Raw genomic sequence first — 13294 nt, 5'->3', positions numbered from 1 at the left:
TCTCTCTCTCTCTCTTGCTCTAGTTGTCTCATTCTCTGGCTCGGTCTCTCTCTCTCTCTCTCTCTCTCTCCCTCTCTCTCTCTCTCTCTCTCTCGCTGTCTCTGTCTCTCTCGCTCTTGCTCTCTATCTCTCTCTGCCTCTCTTTCGCTGTCTCTTTCTCGCTCTGTCTCCCCCTCTCGCTCTGTCTCTCTCTGTGTCTCTCTTTATCGCTCTGTCTGTCACTGTCATGGCTGTGTCTAATTCTCCCACCCTCTCTTTCCATCTCTCTCCCCCCTCCCTCCCTCCTCATCCAAATGTGCTCTCTCTAACTCTCCCTCTCTCTGTCTCTCTGTTTCTCTCTCTCTGTCTCTCTTTGTGTCTGTTTTGGCTCTTCTCTGCTTTAAGTCTGCTTATTGTAATACGGGTGACGTAATATACTGTTTCGACTTCCGAGATTTATGAAAAAACACACACACACACACACACAACCACACACTGTGACTCCAGCAGTTTGAAGGAGTTTGTGTGTGCGTCTGTGCACTATTGTGTGCCCATGCAAGTGTGTGTGTTTCCATATTGATATGTGTGTGAGGGTGTCAATGTTAACGTCGACGTGTATGCACACACCAATGAATGCGCTCCGGCTGATGGACGTAACCCTGTCTTAACGTTGTTTTTACACACACACACACACACACACACACACACACACACACACACACACACACACACACACACACACACACACACACACACAGGATGATGAGTGTAACCCTGTCTTCTCGTTGTGTTTTTTCCGTCTGTTTCTCCGCTCCAGGCTGAGTTCTCGGAGATCAACCTGGCCTCCTACGTGACCAGCGGCTGCATGGTGGACATGCAGGCCTCCAGGGGAGCCACCAAGGTGGTCAGGTAGGAGACACACGCTGGGGGTCCGACCTCATCCTACTGGGGGGTCAGGTAGGAGACACACGCTGGGGGTCCGACCTCATCCTACTGGGGAGTCAGGTAGGAGACACACGCTGGGGGTCCGACCTCATCCTACTGGGGGGTCAGGTAGGAGACACACGCTGGGGGTCCGACCTCATCCTACTGGGGGGTCAGGTAGGAGACATGCGCTGGGGGTCCGACCGCATCCTACTGGGGGGTCAGGTAGGAGACACACGCTGGGGGTCCACCATCACCCTACTGGGGGGTCAGGTAGGAGACACGCGCTGGGGGTCCGACCGCATCCTACTGGGGGGTCAGGTAGGAGACACGCTGGTAGGAGAGGGAGACGCACAGAGAGAGAGAGAGACACACACACACACACACACACACAAATACACACACAGATACACACACACACACTATGAGAGACACACACTAAGAGAGAGAGAGACACACACACACAAATACACACACAGATACACACACACACACTATGACAGACACACACTAAGAGAGAGAGACACACACACACACACACACACACACAGACACACACACACACACACACACACACTGAGAGACACACACACAAACACACACATTGAGAGAGTGACACACACACACTGAGAGAGACACACACACACACTGAGACACACACACACACACACACTGAGACACACACACACACACACAGAAGCACACACAGTTGCACACAGAGAGACACACATACACACTGAGAGACACACACAAACACACACACTGAGAGATACACACACACAAAGAGAAACACATACACAGACGCACACAGACAGACACACACACACACACGCACACTGAGAGACACACACTAAGAGAGACACACACTGAGAGAGACACACACTGAGAGACACACACTGAGAGAGACACACACTGAGAGACACACACTGAGAGAGACACACACTGAGTAAAACACACTGAGAGACACACACTGAGAGACACACACACACACACAGAGACCCACATACACACACACACACACACACACACACACAGAGAGACACACACACACACACACACACACACACACACACACACAGAGAAACAAACACACACACACACACACTGAGAGACACACGTACACAGAGACACACACACTGAGAGAGACACACACACACAGAGAGACACACACAATGAGAGACTCTCTCGTCGTTGGGAGTTAAAGGTAAGCTGCGCTGGGATAACCACTTACTGACTTTCCGTAATGAAAATGTTAACCTTCGTGCTCCACTCTGTGATTGGTCGATTAAATTCACCCGAGTCAATAGCGAGCTCTGTTAAATCAGTTTCTGCTCTGGGCGGTCTGTTGTACCTCCCCGTCTGTGAACATGAATATCAGACAGCGGTTAAGGTGTCTTCAAGCATCTCCACAGTCGCCTCGTGGCCAGGGTTCTCGACTCACAGCTGAAAGGTTCAGGGTTCGATTCCCTGCGTCCTCCGCTAGATATATAGAGATACATTCACCTTTGCACGCACGCATCTGTCAATCACCCTCACCCCTACACACATCTGTCTCTAAATCACCCTCACCCATTCACACATCTGTATCTCTACCAGCCTCACCCCTCCATACCTCTGTCTCTTAATCACCCTCACCCATCCACACATCACACATCACAACAATGTCACGCAGATACATACACCTTTGCGTGTGGTTCGCTATAACAGCATCTGCTATAGAAATGCTATGCTGTATTTGTGTGGAAAATGGCCTCCAGTTTTAACGTCGTCAGCAATGCACAGAGGGGGGGGGGGTTGCAGGCCGGTAACGAGGCACAGATTACACTGCAACCTGTTTTGAACACTGAGATTATTGTGTGGGCCGTGTGTTTCTTCGGGGCGATGTTTGCCGCTCAGAGAGAGAGAGACAGAGAGAGAGAGAGAGAGAGAGAGAGAGAGAGAGAGAGAGAGAGAGAGAGAGAGAGAGAGAGAGAGAGAGAGAGAGAGAGAGAGAGAGAGAGAGAGAGAGAGAGAGAGAGAGAGAGAGAGAGAGAGAGAGAGAGAGAGAGAGAGACCAAATTGGACGCAGATGGTCTGATTACTCCAGCGTAGCGCTGCCGCCATAAAACACAGGCCGGCTGTGAGGGATTGGCTCCTGGGCGTGTTGTTGTTGTTGGATCCATGGGATTAGGAGTTTTCGTCATCTTGTGCTTTCACTCCGACGCAAAGCGGTTATTTGTGGTTCTGGCGAGAGGTGTGCTCTGTGTTTGTCTCTCTGTTTATTTGGGTTGTACACCTACGCAGACGTAAAGCCAGCGCCACACAAAGCAGAATCAAAGGCCTTCTAACTGAGCCTATAGGAGGACGTTGTTTGATCAAATGTTTTTTTATTTTCGTATGATCTTGTTCGATACCCTCGTCGACGTGCCTCGCCAGTCATGGACAGTTCTAGAAGCGACTGGCCACCTGCGCTTGAGCAAGAATTTCAAGATCTGTTGTCGAAAACATTTATCAAAGATTTCCCCAAAAAAAGGTATTGTTATATTTAATCGCCTAGGCCGGACATTATACCCCTCGGCGGTGTGATGGACCTCGTAAGGTGGGTGCTAGGTTGCCATAGCAGGTTGCTAGGTTACCGTGGTTGCCGAGTCAACCTAGCATGGCCCTGGGCTATCGGAGCATGGCGCTAAACGACGCTAGCAGTGGCTGGCCCCCGTCTGTTAACTACGTTAACCTGAGGCTGTTTCCCGCCCGACCAGAGGTCGTGCTCTCGTGTCGCGGCCGGGCATCGGCCCCCGGGGGATCGAACGCACGGCAGGACCCCCGTTATAGCAACCCGGTCTCACGAAAAGTCGTGACACTGTCACGTTATTTAATCTATTGAAACGTGATCAGGATCACGTATTTTCAAAATTTTCGTGTTTTACAGCACAAATTTCAAACCCATGTATTTCAACTAACAATATGACCACCCATTTCTACTTAAACTTGTCTGTGAACAATATGACAGCTTTAGGCCACCCGTTTCTACTTTCACCTTTGATTCTGAGAAATTGTGACAATTCACGGATATATTAAATGCAGGTGCGCTGTATGTCTTGATGTTTATTTTATCTAGCCATCTACTGTCTTGTTTTTGGTTATGTGAATGAAAGTCCGCGTCGACGCCTCGCAAGTCCAGTGTCGCGAGCGGACGTTGCCATGACATCTAGAAATCATATCGTATTTAATGGGTTGTCACTAATATTGATGTGTTGGGCTTGATTATAACTCTTGAATAATATTGTTTGCACCATGGCCGGAAATTTGTGCTTTAAAACACGAAAATTTTGAAAATACGTGATCCTGATCACGTTTCAATAGATTAAATAACGTGACAGTGTCACGACTTTTCGTGAGACCGGGTTGGTTATAGAGGCATGACGAGCTCGCCAGCAGCGCACGGGGAGGTCAGCCGAGAAACACGTGGACACGAGCCACGCCGCCGGCCTCTCCCTCTCCCTCCCTCTCCCTCTCTCTCTCTCTCTCTCCCTCTCTTCTCATTCTCTATTGCTCTCCTGGCTCTCCTCGTTCTCTCTCTCTCTCTCTCTCTCTCTCTCTCTCTCTCTCTCTCTCTCTCTCTCTCTCTCTCTCTCTCTCTCTCTCTCTCTCTCTCTCTCTCTCTCTCTCTCTCTTGCTCTTCTCGTTCTCTATTGCTCTCCTGGCTCTCCTCGTTCTCTCTCTCTCTCATGCTATCTCAGACCCGGGCACCGGCAACCATCTGTCTAATGTAAAACAGGCCTCAAAAGGGGGGGGGGGCTCGTTACATCAGCCAAGCACGATTAAACATCGAGTCAATCCAACTCTGCTGCCCCCCATCCCAGGCCCACCTCCACCCCAGACCCCTCCTCCTCTCCTGGTTCATAAGAGCCCTCTGATTGAGGAGAGATCACCAGAGTTCCCTTCTCATGAACTTCATGTGAAAGTCAGTAGCTCTGATACAACCAGATCAGCACGAGCTTTGTTCTTATGCCGCTGATTGTAAGTGGAGATTGTAAGGAGGGCTTTGAGGTTGTAAATAGGGCTGTGAGATTGTAAGCAAGGCTCTGAGATTGTAAGTAGGGCTGTGAGATTGTAAGCAAGGCTCTGAGATTGTAAGTAGGGCTGTGAGATTTTAAGTGGCACTCAATGTAATCTCCGGCTCTGTCTAAGAGCTGGATCGCAACAGTAAATGTTTCTGTTTCGTCATTTGACTATTTGCTGTCTTTTCGCAGACGCAAAGCAACGTGCCCTCAAAGGGTTTGTTTCTGTTGCTACGCGTCGCTAAGGTGAAGATTGAGGCCGGTCCTCCCTTGGCCTCCCTAATCAGGGGCAGCTCAGCTCAGACGTTGGGGTTTGACCCCACAACCTGTCGGCGAATCGCTAGACTATCTGAGTCCTGACTCTCGTTTCTAGGTCGACTTTGTGGGGGGTTGTTATCACTAAATATATAAACTTAGCTTGTTATCTCCCTGAAAGTGTCAGTCAGTGTACTTGAAGACAAGGGTGAATGACTCTAGGTCGCCTACTCATCGAGTGTCTTGACAGTTGATCCAAGATTATTGTCTGAGGAGTATTGTTCGAGTTTTGGGCACTATCAGCACATGAGAACATGTGCAAGAGTCCTGGTTGACTGCAGCTCTGCTCATGTATCCCTCCATCCTCAGACCTGCGACCAGCCATGAAGACTGGAGGGAGATCACAGTAGCAGATCGTTGTCAGATTCTGAACTTGTTTTGTTAGTTTGGTACTTCGTCTGGTGAGCTGCTGGTAGATATCTATATATATATATCTATATATATATATATATATATATATATATATACATATATATATATGTATATGATGTTACACCCAGTCCACACACACACACGCACGCACACACACGAACGCACACACATGCACGCAAGCATGCAGACAGACAGGTAGGTCAGACAGACTGGTCAGTTAGATAGACGGACAGGTTGGTCAGACAGACAGACAGGTTAGTCTGACAGACAGCTAGTTCAGACAGCTGGGTCGGTCCGACAGACAGACAGGTAGGTCAGACAGACGTATCGGTCAGACAGACAGGTCCGGTCGGATCTGGTCCAAGGGCGCTGGTCTATGGAGACTATCCCAGCGTGACCAGAACATGACGACACTGGGTTCAGTACACGAAGACTCCCTCTGAGTACCTGTTGCTTTAAGACTTGTCTCCAAGGAAACGGTGTCCTCGCTGCTAAACGTTCCCTAATTCCTTGTTAGGTTGTGGTGTGTCCAGTACACCCTGTACTGTGCGCTCGCGCGTGCGTGTTTGTGTGTGTGTGTGTGTGTGTGTGTGTGTGTGTGTGTGTGTGTGTGTGTGTGTGTGTGTGTTTGTGTGTGTGTGTGTGTGTGGGTGTGTGTGTGCGTGTGTGTGCGTGCTGTAATTTCCGTGTTTACTTTGAATTACGTTACATTCCTGCTCTCCTATGAGCCCGGCCGGGCTAAACGCTGCAGTTATTTCGGTCTGTTCTGTTCCTCAGTATGCCTGCTTCTCAGTGTGTGTGTGTGTGTGTGTGTGTGTGTGTGTGTGTGTGTGTGTGTGTGTGTGTGTGTGTGTGTGTGTGTGTGTGTGTGTGTGTGTGTGTGTGTGTGTGTGTGTGTGTGCCTGCCTGCCTGCCTGCCTGCCTGTGTGCCTGCGTGCGTGCGTGCGTGCGTGCGTGCGTGCGTGCGTGCGTGCGTGTGTGTGTGTGTGTGTGGGAGTGAATGCACGTGTGTATGGCTGGGAGAGTGCGCGTGTGTGCGTGGATGGGACCGAGCCTGGAGGCAGGCCAGGGGCCGTGGTCCTCTTGGCAGCCCAGAGGAGGGCCCCGCCCTGGGTGTGAGGCCTGCGGCCGGTGCCCTGGGACTCCGGGAGCCCCCGTTCGGAGGCCGCTTGATTGAGCGCTGCAGGGTCCATCGTCCAGCGTCTGTCCCTGTCCTGTCCGTCCGTCCCTGTCCTGTCCAGATGAGACGAGACTGTCGATCCCCAGGGATCCCCAAACTGGAGTGTTTGCTGCACTCCAGTGTGCTAAGGCCCAAACCCATTTCTATCCCTTACCCCTTCCCCTTACCCTGTTCAAAAAAGGGGGAGGGGTAAGGGCGAGGGGTAAGGGGTAGAAATGGGATTGGGCCTAAGCACTCATCCCTGAGGCTGAATTATTCAAAAAGCAATTACCATTCATCTGAATTTCTTTTGTTTATCGCGCTTCGGTTCCGGGATGTTTTTTTTTTGTTCCTTCTGCTTTCCACGAAATTCCCGGGCGTTTAGCACACGCTTAGGAAACAGCTGGAAGGGGGGGGGGGGGGGGGGGGGGGGGGGGGGGGGGGGGGGGCGAAGACGTATAGCGGAGGGAAGAAAAGGGGAAAGGGAAAGAACGAGGGAGAGAGAAAATGGTTCCGAGACGCGGGCCAGTCGTCCTCTCTCCCTCTCTCTCTCTCCCCCCTGTCTGGTGAGCCAACCCAGGCACAATGCGGCATTGTGTTTGCCCCGCTGGCGGCCTGGCGGTATGCACTAGCTCATATCTGTGGCATTCCCAGGCGGAGGACGGCCCTCATTGTCCTTATCGACCGGGAGGCAGACAGATGGGGAGGGAGGATAGCAGCGCTACGGGCTGCAGGCTGCTGGCTTCCAGTCGGAGTTCAGTGCCCGGCGACGAGGTCGTCGTGAGGAGGGCGGCATGTGGCTCTGGAGGTGGAGCGGGTTGGGTGGTAAAGGAAAGGGTGTGAGTGTCGCGGTGTCCCTGAGCACAACCAGAACTCTGTCAACCTCCCCCACACCCATTCACACATCTGTTTCTCCCTCAACCTCACCCATCTACACATCTGTTTCTCCCTCACCCTCACCCATCTACACATCTGTTTCTCCCTCACCCTCACCCATCTACACATCTGTTTCTCCCTCACCCTCACCCATCTACACATCTGTTTCTCCCTCACCCTCACCCATCTACACATCTGTTTCTCCCTCACCCTCACCCATCTACACATCTGTTTCTCCCTCACCCTCACCCATCTACACATCTGTTTCTCCCTCACCCTCAACCATCTACACATCTGTTTCTCCCTCACCCTCACCCATCTACACATCTGTTTCTCCCTCACCCTCACCCATCTACACATCTGTTTCTCCCTCACCCTCACCCATCTACACATCTGTCGATCACCGTCACCCGTCCACTCATCTGTCTCTTACCCTCCCTCTACCATTCGCACATCTCTCGGTAACCCTCACCCATTCACAAATCTGTCTCTCACTCACCCTCACCCCTCCACACATCTGTCTCATCCATTCACACATTTGTCAACCTCCCTCCCCCCTCCAACGGTGACCCGTTGTCCTCTCCAGTCCCTCAGAGCGGAGTCCCTCCCCTCATGGCCGTGGCTAATGACCGGTGAAACGGTGCATCATGAACACATTAACCACCATCTCATTCCGGGATGTCAGACGTGGAGCTACGACCGCTCCGATGAGGGGCTCTGGACGTGTCCCCCCATCCACGGTGTTCCGGACCATCAGAGCCGCGTCCCGGGCTCCACGCATGGCTGAGCGTAACGCTTATGGGCAGCATGACCGTGGCTAACGGGCTGCTTGTGTGTAGGTCAGTGCCGCGGTTAGCCGCGGTCGGTTGAGCTAGCGTCCTCGGCGTCCTCGCCTCACTTTGTCGTCCTCTGCTGCTGAGCAGTGCTGCCGGTTTGGGGGCCAGATGTGGCGGGAAATCTGGCCCAATCTGGCAACACCGCCGCCGCCCAGCGTTTAAAAAAACGGTTTTATGCGTGGGACGCTTTAGGAGGTGCTCCCGTAGCGGCGGAGCGCGCTGCAACCGGGGTTGCCAGATTGGGCAGGGAACTCTTGCCCAATCTGGCAACCCTGCTGCAAAGCGCCCGTCCTCTCGTCACGTAAAGCGATTGTTTACGGTCGTTAGGCGCAGATGTGAACGTGACGGAGACACAGTGGCGTTGTGTCGGTTTGTTTCACAGTCAGAGGCTCAGGTGTCCTGCTCCGCGGATTCCTCGCTGCCCCTCCGTCGTTAAACTTGAGTAGAGCGGTTACAGGTCATGTGACCCGGGCCGGGGGGAGCGAGGTGCGCTGGTGTCTGGCGACCGGCCGTAAAACGTTTACACAACAGTAGCAGAGTGGGAATGAAACTGATCCTCTGGCTCTGCTTTGATCCGTAGTTCTAAAGGTTTTGGTGCATCGTGACAAGGTCGAAACCTCACGATAAACGGCCTCCTCTTCCTCCTCCTCTTCCCTCTCCTCCTCCTCCCCTTCCCTCTCCTCCTTCTCCTCCTCCTCCTCCTCCTCCCCCTCCTCCTCCTCCTCCTCTTCCTCCTCCTCCTCGTCTCCCTCCTCCTCCTCCTCCCCCTCCTCCTCCCCCTCCTCTTCCTCATCCTCCTCCTCCTCTTCCCTTTCCTCCTCCCCCTCCCCCTCCCCCTCCTCCTCCTCCTCCTCCTCCTCCTCCTCCCCCTCCTCTTCCTCCTCCTCCTCCTCTTCCTCCTCCTCCTCGTCTCCCTCCTCCCCCTCCTCTCCCTCCTCCCCCTCCTCCTCCTCCTCCTCCTCCTCGTCTCCCTCCTCCTCCCCTCCTCCTCCTCCTCGTCTCCCTCCTCCTCCTCCTCCTCGTCTTCCTCCTCCTCCTCCTCCTCCTCGTCTCCCTCCTCCTCCTCCTCCTCCTCCTCTTCCTCCTCCTCCTCCTCGTCTCCCTCCTCCCCCTCCTCTTCCTCCTCCTCCTCCTCCTCCTTGTCTCCCTCCTCCTCCTCCTCCTCCTCCTCCTCCTCCTCCTCCTCCTCCTCCTCCTCCTCCTCCTCCTCCTCCATATAAATAGCAGGGCCCACTTGGTGCCCTGCCATTGTGGCTGAAGGCAGCTGCCCCAGCAACAGCTGTAGTCTCTCTGTCGCCTCCCTCGCCTGCTGCCTGCTCACACACCCAGAGAGCGCTGCTCTTACATAAGCACCCACCAGCTAGGGCCAGGGCCAGCGCCCTGTGTGTGTGTGTGTCTGTCTGTCTGTGTGTGTGTGTGTGTGTGTGTGTGTCAGAGTGATACAATTTTCAGTGAAAGGCTTTCAATGTTATTGTGTTTGTGTGTGAAAGAGTGAAATACTTTGTTATTGTGTGTGTCTCTGTGTGTGTGTGTGTGTTTGTCAGAGTGATACACTTTTGTGTGTGTGTGTCTGCTTGTGTGTGTGTGTGTGTGTGTGTGTGTGTGTGTGTGTGTGTGTGTGAAGGTTTGTGCATAGGTGTGTGTGTGTGTGTGTGTGTGTGTGTGTGTGCGTGCCGTCTACACGAGAAAGGCAAATTGTGTGTCTGCGTCATGTCGTCAACCCACCAGTTCAGAACACCCGTATGAAAGCAGTCACCTCTAAGGACCAGTGGCTCTGGGCTGTTTGAGACATCGCGACCTCGCAACACCGTTAACAACGTTACTCTCACTCAATGCACCTTCATCAGTTGAGGTTTCAGGAACGTAGTTCAGGAAACGACCGACAATCAGTCTTTCGGCGGATCCAAATTGATCCAAATTGATCCAAATTGATCCAAATTGATCCAAATTGATCCAAATTGATCCAAATTGATCCAAATTGATCCAATTTGCGCTCCTAGGGGCCAGATGTTGACCCGGCCCCTCTGAGCTCCGAGCGGGGTCCAGGACGGATCATAAAGAGGGGGCTGCGTAATCGGGGCCAAATAGATGACGTCTCTTCTGACCGGCGACCCACCCCCCCCATCTTCCTCTTCCTTGTCAGCGTCCTCCTCCTCCTCTTCCCTTTCCTCCTCTTCCTCCTCTTCCTCCTCCTTCTCCTCCTCTTCTTCCCTTTCCCCCCCTCCCTCCTCTTCCTCTTCCTTCACCTCTTCCCCCTCTTGCTCCTCTACCTCCTCCCTTTCCTCCTCCTCTTCCTCTTCCTCCCCCCCTCCCCCCCGGACCGCCTCGACGACCAGCGAGCGGCAAGTTGTGCGGCGAACAGTTGTCATCATGGACGCATGTGTACACAAGGAAACGTCCGTCAGCGAATCCACACGACTGCAGGGCAGTGATTTACGTATCACCGTGAGGCCTTTTTATTTCTCTTGGATCGGTCGTGTTTTTCTTACCTAATGACACGCTCTCTGTTGTGTTCCGTTGAACCGCAGCTTGTAAAACTGGGCGTAGCGTCTCGGTAACACCCGGTGCTCCGACACGGCCATGCTGACGTGGCTGAGACTGTGTCTGCATCCAAGGACACATGCATAAAGCAGAGAAGAGAGTCAACGTGTCAAGTGGAGTGTGTGGGTGTGCGTGTGCGTGTGCGTGCGTGCGTGCGGATGATGGCTGAGGACCCGGCCCGAGTCTGATTGGACGCTGGGTGCTGGGTGAGACTGCCCACCTGTTGCACATTGAGTGATTGTAATCAGCGTGCAACAGGTTAAACCAACCATCACCACACACCACACATGGCACCAGGAGCACCCTTGCCATGGAAATGGTAACTGGACTGCATTTATACAGCGCTTTTCTTACCAGTGGCCACTGGTAAGTACATTACAATACTGCCTAACATTCACCCATGCATGCACACAGTCACCAACGACAGAAATGTCAACCATGCAGCCAGTTCGTCAGGAGTAGTTAGGGTGAGGTGTCTTGACACCTCGACACTCTAGCTATGAGGAGCCGGGGATCGAACTAGCAACCTTCCGGGTACCAGCCTGGTACTCACTCCTCCTCACATCTGTCTCTCAATCACCCTCCCCCCTGCACACATCTGTCTTGTGTGGATGGCTGCCGAACCCAGCCGTCCTCCGCACACACTCCCACAGTCTCCTTGGGGGTCAGCCAGCCTCTCCAAAATCCTTCATCTCACCGTCCGACGTCAGGGGTCCGACTGCAGATGTCTCCTGTCTGTCTCCCCGGCGGTGTGTCCTTATCTCAGGAATGCAGATGTGTGTGTGTGTGTGTGTGTGTGTGTGTGTGTGTGTGTGTGTATGTTTGTGTGTGTGTCAGTGTGTGCAGCGTATCAAAACAAAAGCGCGCCAACATCAACGTGTTGGTGTCCCTGCTCCTTTGGTGTCCTCTGATCTCACGGTGGTCCGCGGGGGTCCGCCTCCGTGTCTCCGCAGGTCCTTCAGGCCAGATTTTGTCCTGATTCGCCAGCACGCCTACAGCATGACCCCGGGGGAGGACTACCGGAGCCTCGTGATTGGCCTGCAGTTCGGGGGCGTGGCCAGCGTCAACTCCCTGCTGTCCATCTACAACTTCTGCAGCAAACCCTGGGTGGTGAGTGTCCCGGTCACTTCCTGCCGCCGACTTCCTGTCACTGACTTCCTGTCCCCAGGCGTTCCCCCCTTCAGGGCCCATCTAAGACACTGATTCATCGCCAAACCAACCTGTGTGTGTGTGTGTGTGTGTGTGCGTGCGCATGTGCGTGCGTGCGTGCGTGTGTGTCAGGGCTGCTCAGTCAGTGTGTTGTTGATCGGCACCGGGGTGCCAAGACGGTGCTGTGGTCTCTATCACTTCTTCCCATCGGCTTCTGAGCGAGTGAGACAAAACAGGCTGTCGTCTCAGAGACCCAGACAAAGCACCAGCCCTGTCCCCCTCGCGCCCCCCCAAACTAACCATAGCTGAGGGAATCAGTCTCCTGGCTCCCTCGGACTTCAGTCATTCATCTTGGTGTGTGTGTTAGTGCCTGGGTTGTTCGGTGTTTGTGTGTGTGTTTTTCTGTGTGTGTGTGCCTTTGTGTGTGTGTTTGTTCGGTGTTTGTGTGTGTGTGCCTGTGTGTGTGTGTGTGTTTGTGTGTGTGTGTGTGTGTGTCGGTCTGTGTTTATGTTTGTGTGTGAGATTGCGACAGAGAAAGAATGTGTGTGCGTTTGTCACGTGTGTGTGTGTGTGTGTGTGTGTGTGTGTGTGTGTGTGTGTGTGTGTGTGTGTGTGTGTGTGTGTGTGTGTGTGTGTGTGTGTGTGTGTGTGTGTGTGTGTGACAGAGAAAGAATGTTTGTGTGTGGCGGAGAGAAAGAACGTGTTTGAGATATACCGGTATGTGTGTGTGTTTCTAATTGAGAGAAAAATGTTTGAATGGGTGTGTGCATTTGTGTGTCTGTTTCTGTGTGTGTATGTCCCTATCCGTGTGGGTGTGATTTATATTCATGCACAACGATGTTCCAAACGTACGTGTGAACTCATGACTGTGAGGTTGTGGAGTGAACCATAATTCAGATATCCACACCATCCAGTCCAACCTCCTTACTCAAGACTAATGAGGAACTCTGGCCCTCTCTCTCTCTCTCTTTCCCCGCAGTTTTCCCACATGATCAAACTCTACCACTCCCTCGGCCCGGAGAAGTTCCCTCTGAACGAGCAGACCTTCTATCCCAGCTACGCACAGATGGTGAGTCTCCAAGCGAGAACCGCTTTGTTTTAAA

The 13294-nt window shown here is 53.0% G+C and overlaps 1 protein-coding gene across 3 annotated transcripts in view; it reads left to right on the top strand.

Moving 5' to 3' along the window:
* syn3 (synapsin III) overlaps positions 1–13294 on the top strand; it is a 104323-nt gene that overhangs the window by 39713 nt on the left and 51316 nt on the right. For all 3 annotated transcript variants that reach the window (XM_030355041.1, XM_030355040.1, XM_030355039.1), the window contains 3 exons: positions 797–888; positions 11996–12152; positions 13171–13260. In XM_030355041.1, the coding sequence (XP_030210901.1) occupies positions 797–888; positions 11996–12152; positions 13171–13260 (339 nt within the window). The remainder of the gene's footprint in view (positions 1–796; positions 889–11995; positions 12153–13170; positions 13261–13294) is intronic.

The sequence above is a fragment of the Gadus morhua genome, chromosome 4 (genome assembly GCF_902167405.1).
Source record: "Gadus morhua chromosome 4, gadMor3.0, whole genome shotgun sequence".
NCBI lineage: Eukaryota > Metazoa > Chordata > Actinopteri > Gadiformes > Gadidae > Gadus > Gadus morhua.
This window is presented reverse-complemented; position numbering and strand designations above follow the sequence as displayed.